This window comes from Miscanthus floridulus, chromosome 1, assembly GCF_019320115.1.
Source record: "Miscanthus floridulus cultivar M001 chromosome 1, ASM1932011v1, whole genome shotgun sequence".
In the NCBI taxonomy this organism is placed as follows: Eukaryota; Viridiplantae; Streptophyta; class Magnoliopsida; order Poales; family Poaceae; genus Miscanthus; species Miscanthus floridulus.
Genome location: NC_089580.1, coordinates 143171843 through 143186866, shown reverse-complemented (window position 1 = coordinate 143186866; position 15024 = coordinate 143171843). Strand labels below are relative to the sequence as shown.

The 15024-nt window shown below is 46.6% G+C and overlaps 2 protein-coding genes, 1 non-coding gene and 1 pseudogene across 3 annotated transcripts; 3 read left to right on the top strand and 1 right to left on the bottom strand.

The window, feature by feature from the left end:
- The first annotated feature begins 6351 nt into the window (after positions 1 to 6351).
- LOC136496435 (uncharacterized mitochondrial carrier C8C9.12c-like) lies at positions 6352 to 10101 on the top strand (annotated as a pseudogene).
- Positions 10102 to 10453: 352 nt separating this feature from the next.
- Positions 10454 to 10524, top strand: TRNAG-GCC (transfer RNA glycine (anticodon GCC)). The gene has a single exon. It is a non-coding gene; the product is annotated as a tRNA-Gly (tRNA).
- A 206-nt stretch (positions 10525 to 10730) lies between these two features.
- On the bottom strand, positions 10731 to 12282 carry LOC136496428 (uncharacterized protein At5g01610-like). The gene is made up of 2 exons (XM_066492097.1): positions 11713 to 12282; positions 10731 to 11416 (listed from the first exon to the last, which is right to left on the bottom strand). The coding sequence occupies exons 1-2, from the start codon at positions 11797 to 11799 to the stop codon at positions 10991 to 10993; spliced, it is 513 nt and encodes a 170-aa protein (XP_066348194.1). The 5' UTR covers positions 11800 to 12282; the 3' UTR covers positions 10731 to 10990.
- Positions 12283 to 12426: 144 nt separating this feature from the next.
- LOC136496418 (small ribosomal subunit protein eS7-like) lies at positions 12427 to 14544 on the top strand. The gene is made up of 6 exons (XM_066492087.1): positions 12427 to 12541; positions 12663 to 12759; positions 12896 to 12969; positions 13073 to 13196; positions 13819 to 14001; positions 14213 to 14544. The coding sequence occupies exons 2-6, from the start codon at positions 12685 to 12687 to the stop codon at positions 14333 to 14335; spliced, it is 579 nt and encodes a 192-aa protein (XP_066348184.1). The 5' UTR covers positions 12427 to 12541; positions 12663 to 12684; the 3' UTR covers positions 14336 to 14544.
- The last annotated feature ends 480 nt before the right edge of the window (positions 14545 to 15024 follow it).

The window sequence follows — 15024 nt, the reverse complement described above, 5'->3', positions numbered from 1 at the left end:
TTGATAGTGAAGACAGCGGGGAGCATCCAGGAGAGGCTTGCCGAGAGGCACATCGGAGACCCACTTGCGCGTGGGGAAGGCCCGAGGCTATCCACGGGGTTACTCGACCGAGAGCTTGGCCCTTGCGAGGGATTCCTTGCGAGGGGCTCCAACGAGGACTAGGGGGAAGCTTGCGCGCTTCTCGATACCTCGGTAAAAATACCGGAGTCGTCGACGGGAGTTTGCATATCTCTACCTTGCTCTTTAAGCTTCCGCATTTACATTGATCATAGTATCATCATTTGCGGTAGAGATAGCAACACACTAGCAAAACCGTAGTTGCACATCTAGATAGATTATCTTTTGCATAGGTTTTGCTAGAGGTTGAAAAAGAGGCCATAGTTTAGAGTTAGATTTTTTAAGTTACCTAATTCACCTCCCCCTCTTAGGCGTCACGGTCCCTTCAATTGGTATCAAAGCCGGTTGGTTCACATTTGGACCTTTGGCTTAACCGCCGTTGAGCCGACGCTATTGTAGAGTGGTTGGGATGGATACCGCTAGGCCTCCACAATTTGACGGGACTAACTTCCTCTACTATAAGGCTAGAATGGCTTGCCACCTTGAGGCGGTTGATTTAGGTGTATGGAGAGTCACTCGTGACGGGATGAAACTCATTAAGAATCCTGAAAAGCCCACAAAGAGTGACGAAAAAGAAATGCATTTTAATGCTAGAGCTAAGAATTGCTTGTTTGAATCTCTCAGCATGGATGTTTTTAACCAAGTGTTTACTTTAAATACCGCTCATGAAATTTGGTTAAAACTCCAAGAGCTCCATGATGGCACAAGTAATGTCCGTGAGCAAAAACATTGTCTAGCTAAGCAAAATTATGATTCATTTGCTATGAATGATGATGAGCTTGTTCGTGATATGTATTCTCGATTGAATCTAATTATCAATGAGCTCCATTCTATAGGATTATTAAAGCTAGATGATGCGGACATCGTGAGGAAGATCATCTCCGTGCTACCACAAAAGAAATATGCAAGCATCATCACCATTCTTCACAACATGAAGAACTTGAGCAACATGACCTCGGGCATTGTCATTGGCAAACTAGTGGTATTTGAAATGTCACGTAAGATGGGTCAAGAAGAAGCATCTTCATCAAGCAAAGGCAAAGCTCTCGCTTGTAGCGAGAAGAAAAAGATGAAGGGCAAGAAAGTTGAGTCAAGCTCAAGCTCCTCAAGTGAAGAAGAAGATGAGGATGATGATGATGACGAACAAGAATCAAGTGATGATGATCAATCTTTCTCCTCCACCTCCGACCTTGATGAAGAATCAATCAAACTTATTAAAAAGGTGGAGAAGATGATCGTAAGGCTCAACGTCAAGGGTGTGCCCATCCAAATTCAAGACCTCGTTTTCACTAATCAAAGAAACGAGCAAAGAAAGAGGGGATGTTATGGATGCGGCGAGTTGGGGCACTTTGTGGAAGTTTGTCCAAACAAGCCCACACCCAAGACAAAGAAGAAGGCGTGCAAGAACAAAGCCCTCACAACAATAAGATCATGGGATGATTCTTCAAGTGAAGAAGAAAACCATCACAAGAGGCGAGGCCACAAGCACTCATCATCAAGCTCTTCTCGTGTGTGCCTTATGGCACGAGGTAACGAAAGCTCATCCTTTAGTGAGAGTGATAGTGATGATGACTTGTCTTCTTACAATACAATTGTGCAACAAAATCTTAAATATGCTAAAGTTTGCACTAGTCAACAAAAGAAGCTCAAAACTTTAAAAGAAGAGCTAGGTAGTTCACAAGAAGCATACAAGAATTTGCTCAAACAATATGAAAACTTTGCAAATCTCAATATTGAACTATCTACTAAAATTGAGCAACTTGAGGCTAGTGCAACAACAAATGCATGCACAATTAATGATAAGCAACTTGAAAAGAAAAATTAAAAATTAAAAGAAAAGTTAGCTAGCTCACAAAATAATTATCAAAGTTTGCTTGCTAAAATAGAAATCATGTGCAAACATTGTGATGAGCTAACAAATAAAGTTGTTAATCTTGAGGCCGTCAAAAATACCCCCATCAAGGCATCTAAAAGAAATGACATAATTAAAAAGAATGCATCTACCTCTTGCAATGATTTATGTTTAGACTCACCTTTGTGCAACCAAGCTTGTGTTGAGAAAGTGGTTGTAGATACATACACACAAGAGGTTGCAAAAGAGAATGAGCAACTCAAGCAAGAAGTAGCTCGCCTCACCAAGGACTTGACTCAAGTGAAAGGCAAGGCGAAGCAAACCCAACTTCATCAAGATAACACCGTCAAGGGAGTGAAGAAGCTTGATGAAGGACAAACTGTGGTTTGTTACGTGTGCCACAAGGAAGGTCATAAGTCCTATGAGTGCAAGGTAAAGAATGGGGGAGGAGCAAAGAAGAAGGAGAAAAAGCAAACAAGCAAGCTCTCCAACACCTACACCAATAAGGTGGACAAAAAGGCCTCCACACCTTATCTCTTGAAGAAGAAGAAAAATGACAAGGTGGTGGCCATCAAGGTGAACAAGCAAGCCAACAATGGGGTCAAACGCTTTTGGATGCCAAAGAAAATCATTTCAAATATGAAGAGCACCAAGAAGGTTTGGATCACGAAAGGGAAGTGAGAAGTCCATCGGACTTTGGGGAATTTGGAGACTTGGAAAAAGTATGGGTGCATTTCATGGGGTGCATCTTGATGGACATAGTCATTGCCAAATAGGTTAGTGAATACTATGGACCCAAATTCCCTTTCCCATATTAGGTAACTAGATGTTATTACTTTCTATTAGTATTCATTTCAATTGGTATTATCCTTCAATTGATATACTCTTAAAGCATCTAGTTATTTTTCATGCCTATGTTTGCATTTACATGCTTAAATCCTTTGTCATGCATTCAATATGTACATCATATGGTAGGCTTGCTCGGTTTCATTATCAACCCTTGGAGCAAACCTACATGGTTTAAAAATTATTTAGAAAGCACGGCACATAGCTTGTTTTACTATCATTTATTTAATATGTGCCAAAGTCCAATTTGTACATAATCTCTCCCAAATATCATCTTTCAAGTGGTATTTTGATACTTAAATCAATGTGCATAAATTTTACGAGTATTCAACACTTGTGTGCACAAATTCAGGGGGAGCTTATTCTACAACTTGGATGCTTTGAGACTAACACTTGTTCAAATGGTATCAATTTTTTTTAAACCTATCACATGTGTAGTAGTCTCATTGTAAGGAAATTGGAGTCCCCGAAGTTAAGCATCTTTCTTCAATTGGCATCATCATGTTGTTTACTTTTCTTCTTTATATGCTTTCTCCATGCATTATATAGATTAAACTCTCTTATACAATAAATTACTAATTATGCATATGCTTTGCTTTCTACCATATATATGCATATATTCAGGGGGAGCTTAGTCTATATAATATATGAGAGTCAAATTTTGTGATCCATTTTACTCTATACACAAAGGATCACGAAATTTAACCCTCCCTTGTGCTACTAATGTCTTCCTTTTCGGTGTTTGATGCCAAAGGGGGAGAATTTGAAGGACCAAAGGCAAGCATCAAGTTGATGTCTACAAGTGATAATGGTCCGAGAAAGGGAGGAAAGTGAATTATGGATTAGTCTAAGTAATGGGAGATTTTTTTAGAAAGATATGCTTTAATCCATAACATCACATGGGGACATTTGCAAGGGCAAGACATGGCTTTTAAGTAAAGTTTTAATTGGTATCATATAACCTTGCCCTTTGCGTTGCATCCTAGCAAGTAGGTAGTTTTTAAAATTTTAAAATCTCTATCATTTGCTTGCTTTGGTCGTATTGTCATCAATCACCAAAAAGGGGGAGATTGTAAGGAGAATGGACCCTAAGCCCATTTACTTTGGATTTTGGTGTTTGATGACCAACACAACCAAATTGGACTAATGAATTTGCAAGTGTTTGTTTTGTAGTCCAACAGGGTGCAAGACATGACTTGGACGAAGGCGATGTGATGATCCGATGATCAACACCTTAAGGAAGACCTTAGGAGCAAAAGAAAAGACCCAAGATATTAAGAAAAGTTCAAGCATGAAGATAGGAACCAAGCCGTACGCAAGATCACGAAGAAACGAGCTCGCAGAGGTGACCGGACGCTGGACCGGTGGCTCGGCAAACAGGCGACCGGACGCGAGGACCGGACACTGGCGGCAACCGACCGGACGCAGAAACACAGCATCCGATCGAGTACAGAGAGGTTCCAGGCGCGCGAAACTGCGACCGGACGCGTCCGGTGGCAGGCGACCGGACGCTGGCAGCTAAGGATGAAAACGGAATGGAAATATCCCGAACCGAACAGCATCGTTTTCTATATTTAATCCGACCGAATCCGCATTTTCTTGTCCGACTTTACCGTTTTCGCTTTCGCATTTGAGATGTTTCGTATTTCGAATGTAAAAGTAGAAAACGGTTTACACATTTTTCGACCGTTTTCTACTTTTCTACTTTTAATTTGAAATATTCCGAATTCAAAATTCGGTTTAAACCGAATTTGGCCAACTGCACAGGTCATACAGCCCAATTACAGGCTGCTCACCACGCAGCTGTGTTCTTTCTACCGGTGGCTAGCTGCCCTCTCTTATAGACGGCGCCCAGCCTCATCTCTCTTATTATGTATTTGATCGTGCACTTGTTTAATGCTATGCACTTGAACTAGATCATGCACTTGTTAGTTGTGAACTTGTTATGTATTTGGTCGTGCACTTGTTTAATGCTATGCACTGTGGGTCGGTATTTCGTATTGAATTTTCGCATACCGACCGTGTTCGACATAATTCCGCTCGAATTGGTTCGTTTTCGAAATTCTAGATATTCCGTAAGTTCGTGTTCGTTTTCGTGTCCGGCTTGTCCGCTTTCGCTTTCGCTTTCGTATTTCAAATGTAAAAGTAGAAAACGGTTGAGGAGTTTTTCGACCGAGTTCGACCGTTTTCATCCTTACTGGCAGCGTCCGATCGGTAGTTCGCGGCTGCAACGGTCGGAACGACCGGACGCGTACGGTCAGTAGCAGAATTGCGGGAGTTCGACCCCAACGGCTACTTTCTCAGTGGGGCTTATAAATACAACCCCCAACCGGTCATTTGAGAAGTGTGGAGCTAAGGAAACATACCAAGAGTGTTGATACACCATTTTAGTGATCTCCACATGCATAGTGCTTAGTGTTTTATTAGGTGATTAGCATAAGTGCTTTGCGAAGTGCTTAGGTTAATTAGACCACCGCTTATGCGCTTGCTCTAGGTGTTTGCCTAGTGTTTAGTGAGGTTTGCATACCTCTTGCCACCCCATGCTTGTGAGCACAAGTGTTGTACATCGGAGGGACTTGAAGTCTTGCGAGATCACACCAACCGTGTTTGTGGTGTGGCCGCCACCGTGTACCGGAGGGAACAAGGCCCGCGGCGTTTCGGCCGAAAGCTTGATAGTGAAGACGGCGGGGAGCATCCGAGAGAGGCTTGCCGAGAGGCACATCGGAGACCCACTTGCGCGTGGGGAAGGCCCGAGGCTATCCACGGAGTTACCCGACCGGGAGCTTGGCCCTTGCGAGGGATTCCTTGCGAGGGGCTCCAACGAGGACTAGGGAGAAGCTTGCGCGCTTCTCTATACCTCGGTAAAAATACCGGAGTCGTCGACGGGAGTTTGCATATCTCTACCTTGCTCTTTAAGCTTCCGCATTTACATTGATCATAGTATCATCATTTGCGGTAGAGATAGCAGCACACTAGCAAAACCGTAGTTGCACATCTAGATAGATTATCTTTTGCATAGGTTTTGCTAGAGGTTGAAAAAGAGGCCATAGTTTAGAGTTAGATTTTTTAAGTTGCCTAATTCACCCCCCTCTTAGGCGTCACGGTCCCTTCAGTGCGGTAGGGTTTTGGCGGAACTCAATATCGCATGACACATCGTGTACGTGTGACCCCTCCGCGGCGCGGTAGTGTCTTACCTGATTAGACCTACCGCGCCCACGACAACCTCCTCCTTCCTCTCCCCCGCCGTCAACATAGCCAGGGTCTCCCTAACCCTCTCCCGGCCGCATCCTCTATCACCGCTCCGGTGGCGTCACCGCTGCCTCCCGTCCCCACCGTCGGGCCCGCCCGCCTCCTCCAAGTCCCTTCCTAAGCCCGTCGAAGATGGAGAAAAAGAGGGGGACGGTCACGAAGAGGCGTCACACGTTGACAACATATCGCAATAGGTCGCATAAGAGAGTTTTCGATAATAATAATCAATAAAATTTTCAAATAATTTGGAGTCCCATTCGTCTTACACACAAATCAGAAATATAGAAGAATATACTAATCCGATGGCCGGGACGTGGCTGCTCGGAGGCCGGAATACCCAGATTGCTCGAAACGAGAAAAACTCGGGGAAGAAACTGCGAAAGGAGGCCGGAACTGGAAGGATGCAGCGAGATCGATTTGACCACCGCCTCCTCTTCCTCCCCGTCCCCTCCTCCTGAATGGCGACATCCTCCTTCCCCTCAGATCTCTCTTTATTTCCTTCTCCTCCTCGTGCGTTCCGTGCTCCCCTCAAATCGCCTCGGCCCGTGCTCCCCGCTCAAAACCCTAGACCTGCCGCAGTCGCCTTCCATGGCTGCGGATTTCCGCACCCCCGACCGCCTCCTGCCCGCCGCAGCTGAGGAGCCGACGACCCCGCAGGGCCACCCTCCCAATCCGGTGCTTAGCACCCCCGCCGTCCCCGACGCCACCCACGATGGCCTCCGCTTCTGGCAGTACATGCTCGCCGGCTCCGTCGCCGGCGTCGTCGAGCACACGGTGATGTTCCCCGTCGACACCCTCAAGACCCACATGCAGGCCAGCACGCCGCCCTGCCGACCGGCTCTGTCTCTGGGAGCGGCCCTGCGCAACGCCGTGGCCGGCGAGGGCGGCGCCCTCGCCCTCTACCGGGGACTCCCCGCCATGGCGCTCGGTGCGGGCCCCGCCCACGCCGTCTACTTCTCCGTCTACGAGTTCGCCAAGTCGGCCCTCACCGACCGCCTCGGCCCCAACAACCCCGCCGCGCACGCCGCCTCCGGGGTCGTCGCGACCGTCGCCAGCGACGCAGTCTTCACGCCTATGGACACCGTCAAGCAGCGGCTGCAGCTCACCAGCAGCCCCTACACGGGCGTAGGGCACTGCATCCGCACCGTGCTGCGCGACGAGGGGCCTGGCGCCTTCTTCGTTTCCTACCGGACAACCGTGGTCATGAACGCACCCTACACCGCTGTCCACTTTGCCACCTACGAGGCGGCCAAGCGGATGCTCGGGGACATGGCCGCCGATGAGGAGTCCCTCGCCGTACACGCCACCGCTGGGGCCGCAGCAGGGGCACTTGCGGCGGCGGTCACCACGCCCCTCGATGTTGTCAAGACGCAGCTACAGTGCCAGGTGAAGATCTAGTGCGCTTGATTTGCAATCTGACCAAAGCTCTGTTTTTTAATGCTCTGCAACAATATTAGAGCTGATTTGAGTGATTTCTGATGGCTTACCCACCAAAAAGGAGGGATCTCTTATAGGATCTAGTTATCCTATTCATCTCCAAGATTATTGGAAACAATTGTGCAATGAAGCTAGTGGTGATCACTGCTCTAAGGATGCCCAGTGGCATTACTGTGGAAGCCTAGTGACATAGTTACAAAACGTTTTTAGTGCTGCCGCCACTGAAGAGTGAGATGTAATTCTGAGGGCCTGTTTGGAATGCAGGAATTTCACAAGAAAAACGTAGTATTTGGGGGAAAATCTTGTGTTCCAATCGGAGTCTGAGCCACATGTCCATATAAGGACTAGATTCATGTTGTGTCAATTTTGGATATAAGAATTAAGAGAAATCAATGTCAAAGCAATAGGTATAATTGGTTGACGCTATAGAGATGATATAGCACATGCCAATAGCTGACCCAGTGTTCAACAAGGCGCTGTTCTGTGCTCGCCTAGGCGCGCCTCCACACTGGGCGGAGGGGTACCACCTTGCCTAGAAGGGTAGGTGGTACGTAGGTGGTGGAGGAGGAGGGGACGTCGGGCCGGTGGAGGAGGAGCAGCCTTGGGCGGAGGCGCGGAGCTGGACGGCAGGTGCGGGCGTGGACTGAGAGAGAGAGGTGCAGGAGAGGGAGAGGAACCGGCGGCGGTGGGCGTGGACAGAGATGCGGGAGAGGGAGAGGAACTGTGGCGGCAGGCGCGGACTGAGAGAGAGATGCCGGAGAGGGAGAGGAATTGGCGGCGGCGGGCGCAGACAGATGCGGGCGAGAGAGAGAGATGCGGGAGAGGCTGTAATGTGGGAGAGTTGGGCCGTTAAATGGGCCTTCTCCTCTTTCTCCGTATTCCATGACCACTGGTCTCCTTTTTTTTTCCTTTTCTTTTAAGTATTTATGCATGTATTAGCCACCGCCTAGAAAAACGCCTAGGCTCTAGGCGATGGGTCACTGCCTAGATACCGCGTACCGCCTTTTCTAACCTTGAGCTGACCTGCAAATTTGTGCTGAAAATTGAAGTGGAGATTCCTAGAAATCATTAACCACACACATCAGCAACTTTGTAGTTCAAACTTCGGGCCTTCAAATATGTTTGAATAGCCTGTCTATCACATATAGAGTTTATACTTAACGTGACGTCAAATTAGAATTCTAGATTGCAGTCTCCACCGATTGCATGTTCTCTGTCTAGTCTACTCCTTTGTTTGGTTGTCATATCATTTGCGGTGTGTTTGAAGAACTTTAAATGTTATGATTGTCTGGCTATGTTTAAGTTAAACATTCTTGTTAAATACCACATGTTCTCCTTGACTTATCTGTTTGTCTTCATCTTTCGCTAGCTTCCATGATCTACATTGATTCCGCCAGCTTAAACATGATATAAGAAAAGAGAAACAAATGGATATACATGAAAGGAACATGAAAACAACCTGGGAAGGCTTTTCCTGTAACATATAGACCAGTGTGACCTTGCTTGAATATTGTTTTAACTGTTTTTCATTTAGTTCTTGAATTGTATACTGAAATTATAGTGTTTCATATGCTATGGGAAGTTATCAAGTGCAAATGTACCATTAAGTGAATCATAAAGTCTTTCTTGGTTTGGGTGCAAATCAATAGGAAAGACGCAGCTGGCAAAATAAATATTTTTCTCACAGATTAAAAATGTTGGCAAACGTATTTACCCTCATCTCCTTTCCTTTCCCGGAGGATATCTCTTGGATTTGGTAGTTATAGTTTGCACGCACCCGTGATTAGCTTCCGCATTAGGAGGTAGTGTCCCATGTTTTTGTAGAATTTGTAGAATGCTATTTTTTAAGGCAAATTTAAACCTCTACAAGTTACTTATTTTGGGACGGAGGGGAGTATATTCTGTTTTAATGTGGATGGTTTCTATAAGGTTTGATTTTTTTATCTTTGTGAATGTGAATTCTATCAACCTGCTTTCAGTTTCATCAAGATAGTAACACTCATTTTGGTGATCAGGGTGTGTGCGGCTGTGAGCGCTTTTCAAGCAACTCAATAGGTGATGTGTTTAGAACAATCATAAAGCGAGATGGGTATTCCGGGCTCATGAGGGGTTGGAAGCCAAGAATGCTGTTCCATGCACCTGCGGCTGCGATATGTTGGTCCACATACGAGGCTTCAAAGTCATTTTTTGAAAGATTCAATGAAGAAAGGCGGAAATAGTCTGGGCATTTCTCTAAGCCCCATGTATTTTTCCTGAAGTCAATGTACTTCCATACAGAAGCATACTCGCTCAGCTGACAGAAAGACGAAGCTCCAGGATGCATTTGTTGTGATGTTGTGCCCAAGAGCTATCACGGGAAATTGAGATGTGGCACATCAATATCTGTCTAACGAAGATCTGTCTGTACCATGTTTTCTTTCCAGATAATTTGGTGTACTATTTTTTTCAGCCTCGGGGTGAGGAAATAATAGAAGAGAATACTTCTTTTTCCATGTGTTGATCAGAATTGCTCAGTGTCAGCAAGCTTATCTGCATTGTTGTAGCCCCAGATTTTATATATATATATAATGCAAAGGCTTTGGTTTCGTTGAACATGGTTGGTAATACGTTAAATGTTTATTTCTGTGGCTGGAATGAACAATAACTAATGATTTAACTCGAGCTTAGGTACCGTTTGGATCCTTTAGGATTTAAGAATCAGGATTAAAAAAAATCCAATGTATTTTATTGGATTTTGTGTCTCTGTGTAAAATCTAATAGAATCCTAGACTATTTGAAGAGATTTTAGGCTGAGATTTTTTTTTTATCAGGATTCTTAGAATCCCTAAGGATCCAAACGGGCGCTTAGCATGGATTTGCTGCTGTGGCGCCGCAGAATCCCGATTGGATATTTTTGTTATGTTAGAGTTAATAAATAACTTTAAGATGTCCAAGTTCCCCGAAAGCAAAGAAGCACCAGTGGTCTAGTGGTAGAATAGTACCCTGCCACGGTACAGACCCGGGTTCGATTCCCGGCTGGTGCATTTTCTTTTTTGTTACAAAAGAAATGTTTTTTTTTCTTCTTCTTAGCCAAAACTGTCAGCATCTCCTTCAGTCCACCGCGTCTGGAGCAGCAGCTCCTCAGTGAACTTGTTTCTCGTGTATTCTTTCACATCTAATTCTCGTTCCGATAAACTGCCAGACACTCCTCAGTTTAAAATCTGACAGATCCGAGCTGTCACTTGGGCCATTTTGTACTGACACGAAACATATATATGTTGATATATGCAATGAGCATAAGTTTTGAATCCTTCCAGGTATTAAATTCTCACAGCAAAGCACAAAACACACCGGTGAAAGCAAATCTCTCAGCTAGCTAATGACTGTAGAATTTATTGCTGCAAGCAACCATCTCAGCGTGCAGTAAGCAAGATGAAGCTCGTCCATCTCATCGTGCAGCAAGCAAGATGAAGCTCGTCCATCCATGCGAGCCGCGATAGCAAAATTAAGCTAGAACTCGTCGACGGTGATGCCGCCCCTGACGACCTCGTAGGCGTCCCGGCTGCGCGACCTCTTGATTCCCGCGGTGAAGTGGACCTTGGCGGCGTCGGCCTTGACGGCGGTGACCCTGGCCCAGACGAGCACCTTGGTCTTGATCCCCTCCACCTCCGTGAGGCGGCCGTCGCCCAGCGTGCCCGACACCGTGGCGTCGAACCGCAGCTCGGAGCCGTCGCGGTAGCCGACCTCGCAGGGGGACGGGATGTACACCGTCAGGCGCCGCGTCTCCGGCGCGAACTCGTAGTTGGTCGCCTCGCGCGGGAACAGACCCACGGGAAGGCCGTGCTCCTTGAGCAGCTCCGCCAGCGGCTTCTGCATCTTGCCTTTCAGCTTGTTCACTAGCCATTTCGCCCCATCCCCGACGCTGGTCGACAGCGACTGCAGTAGCAAACATCAGCGGCGCGATCAGCAAACAAGATGATAAACGGTGATGGGAACCAGGGTTGTTCATCCATGGCTGTTCTATAACTAACTTTTATTAAAATCACTAATCGATTTCATCCGTGACTGTTGTAACTTTCAGCTGCTGTATCTATTCGTCGGAGGGCATAATAAGGACGAACAGAGCTGCGTGTGAGGCTTGAGCTGAACCACGCTAGGACGAAATGAACAGAAATTTAACCAGACATGAGCTGCAAGAAAGAGCAGGGATGGGATGGTTTTGTCTCACGGACTTCGAGGTCGTCGCCGGCCGAGGAGATCTCCTTGTTGGTCCTCTGCCCCAGCCAGTAAGCGCCCACCTTGTTCATGATCTCGTCCATCTCTTGTTTCCTTCCTCTCTCCAAACAGGCGAGCGGCCACGGCGATCTCTCTGCTGCTGTCGCTGCTCCGGCGCTCCCTAGTCCCTCCTGCGTGCTGTCGATCTCTTGCTCTGATTCTAGGTTAACAACTTCTTTACTACGCGTAGACGGAGAAGAAAGGAATCGTGGGAGGGTGCGTCCTGGTTCACCAGGTCGCGCGCGTTGGATGCGACCTGATCAAAGCCAGAAGCGGCGAGGAAGATGTGTCCTCCACTGCCGAGCGAAAGCGACGGCTCTTTCCTCCTCGCATGGTTTCGTTGGTCGTCGGCACGGCACGGCTGCGCGTATGGAAAATCCGGCAGCTGACGATGGACATGCGTGTGAGGTGCAACGCGACGACATATTGGTCACGTACTCACGTGACACGTCTCGCCTCTTGACTTCCAGTTCCAGAAACCTCCGCCGTGGCCCGTGATGCCAGTCAAACGAAAGGCCTTTTCCGTGATACAGTTGGGCCACAATGCTATGGGGCTAAGACGCGCAAGTCTAACACACCTCTCAAGTCGGGCCACAAAATAGGCTTCTCAAATACTCGGCCCGTCTCACGCTCTGGCATTCCACCCAGCCTGGTCGGCCCACTCCCCGGGGCTAGGGTTTTAACGAAGCGTATAAGAGCTGCCACCCGAGCAGCCACCCACGCCTCCTCCAGACCCTAGCGCCGGCGCCTCCACTCCGCTTCCTCACCCCATCTCCTCCCGCTCAGGTATCCCATCTCCGCCCCCCGAGTCCGCCATCGATCTGGCGACGCGTTCTCTGATTGTTATCTCCCTCTGCGCTGGTTGCTGATCCGTGCTCTGCTTTCCGAATCTCCTCCTTGGCCGCAGGGTCCGGCGGCGAAGGGGCAAGATGTACACCGCGAGGAAGAAGATCCAGAAGGAGAAGGGCCTTGAGCCCTCCGAGTTCGAGGACTCCGTCGCCCAGGTGAGCAGAACGCCAATCCCCCTCCTCTCTCTCTCCTGTTATTGCCTTTATTTTCTTCGAACTGCTGCTGCTGTGTTTTGGTTGCCCATGTGTCAGGGTTGTGATGTGCTTTCGGCTGGTTTTGTTGTACCTGCAGGCTTTCTTCGACCTGGAGAACGGCAACCAGGAGCTCAAGAGTGACCTTAAGGACCTGTACATCAACAATGCTATGTAAGATTACCGTTTCTTCCTATCTTGTATTGCCTGTTGAGATGCAGTAGCCTGTGGTGTATGGTTGTGACATTTGGTGACGATGCTTGTTGTGACTTTGCAGCCAGATGGATGTTGCCGGGAACAGGAAGGCTGTTGTGATCCACGTCCCGTACCGCCTGCGCAAGGCCTTCAGGAAGATCCACGTCAGGCTCGTCAGGGAGCTTGAGAAGAAATTCAGCGGCAAGGTGAATTTCTAGTTTTGTTTTTCTACTGCTGTGCTTAGTTTATATGCTAATTGTAGCCACTGCATAAGCTTGGACGAGGTAATCGATTTAGATGCCGTGTGGGATTTCATACATGTATGCAACTCATGTTGATTATCAGGATTAGGAGATTTAGTAGCACCAAAGCTACCATCCTATTGTAATCCTATTACTGTCGCATAAAATTGGTTGTCATGAACAGCTAAGCTGTGGTCACAGCTGATTGTCAATACCGTCGTCCTCATATATGTAGTCCATTCCTTTGGCTCATTTCAATGTTTGAATTACTAGTTCTTGATGAAATGGGAAGAAACTTCTGACCCTCTTTGCCAATTTGTAGTTTTATTACATGTTAGACATGTCTACTACTCTACTTGTACTACACGTACTACCTCTATTTTTTTTGTATTGATAGCACTTGAGTGCTTGGTATTTTTGTGATATAGATATATGTTTTGTTGTCATAATATGAGTCTATTTGTTATTATTGTGATTCTTGTACATAGAAGATGTTTAGAAACTTTTGGCTAAACAATCTTGTTTGGGCTACAATATTACAGTCAAGTCTGCCAGAATAGTTGATCGTGTATTTTACTTGTCACAGGATGTGGTAATTGTTGCCACAAGGAGGATCGTGAGGCCACCCAAGAAGGGTTCAGCTGTTCAGCGCCCTCGCACCAGAACTCTGACTGCTGTTCATGATGGCATCATGGAGGATGTTGTCTACCCAGCTGAGATTGTGGGGAAGCGTGTCAGATACCGTCTGGATGGTGCCAAGATCATCAAGGTAGATGCTTCCATCTTGTTCAGATAATCTACATATCCTATTGAGTAACCAAAGGGTGTCACTGGCATCACTACGGGCAATTGTATTCACTTGTACAAAAACACTTAAAAATTGCATTGCCCTTTGTTATCTAGAATCGTTTTGTATACATTTTTTGGTTTGGCTAACATCTTGAAGTAAGTACTTTGCCTTTTCTTGTGATGCCATTCAGATCTTCTTGGACCCAAACGAGAGGAACAACACCGAATACAAGCTGGAGACCTACACTGCAGTCTACCGCAGGCTGTGTGGGAAAGACGTGGTCTTTGAGTACCCTATGACCGAAAATGCATAAAGATGATGCCCTGGATATCTCCATTTCATTTCGTTGAATCTGGATGTTTTGTTGGGGTCTCAACTAGTTTGCTCCCTGTGTACTTCAAAAACCATAGTTTTGATGCCAAAGTTGTTGCCTAGGAATTCGGTACTCGGGAATTGGCAGTGGACGTGAACAATGTTAAGTTTTGAGTATTTTAATTAAACCTTTGCCCTGTTAACTTGTTACGAGTTGTTATTTAATTGGTTCTCTAAATTGTCAATGGCAACTGGAGATTTTTCTGGGATGATGTCCAATTATACCAACATTGAATACATCTCTTTTGTTCTTCCTCTAGAAGCTCTTATCACCCACAGTAATGAGGCAACTAGAGGGTCTTAAAAGGGATGTAAAAGATGGATGGAACTACGGTAAGAAACAAGACATCTAACTGTGTGAACCATGGGAGAACATTCGCATTGATCCGATCACTGGCAATGAGGAACCAATTGGTCTCAACTAGTTTGCCCCCTGTGTGAACCATGGGAGGACATTCGCATTGATCCTATCACTGGCAATGAGGAACCAATTGGTCTCAACTAGTTTGCTCCCTGTGTGAACCATGGGAGAACATTCGCATTGATCCTATCACTGACATTTGAGGGTGACGACTGCAAACACCCAGTACTGTTGGGACATCATTATGAAGGCAGCGTAAAAAACATCTC

Excerpts from the sequence above, each read along its gene's own strand:
- LOC136496418 (XM_066492087.1), top strand. The coding sequence starts at position 12,685 with ATGTACACCGCGAGGAAGAAGATCCAGAAGGAGAAGGGCCTTGAGCCC. Across the intron at positions 12,760-12,895 it reads TCGAGGACTCCGTCGCCCAG|GCTTTCTTCGACCTGGAGAA; the intron begins GTGAGCAGAACG and ends TTGTACCTGCAG. Across the intron at positions 12,970-13,072 it reads CTGTACATCAACAATGCTAT|CCAGATGGATGTTGCCGGGA; the intron begins GTAAGATTACCG and ends GTGACTTTGCAG.
- LOC136496428 (XM_066492097.1), bottom strand. The coding sequence starts at position 11,799 with ATGGACGAGATCATGAACAAGGTGGGCGCTTACTGGCTGGGGCAGAGG. Across the intron at positions 11,417-11,712 it reads CGGCCGGCGACGACCTCGAA|TCGCTGTCGACCAGCGTCGG; the intron begins GTCCGTGAGACA and ends TTGCTACTGCAG.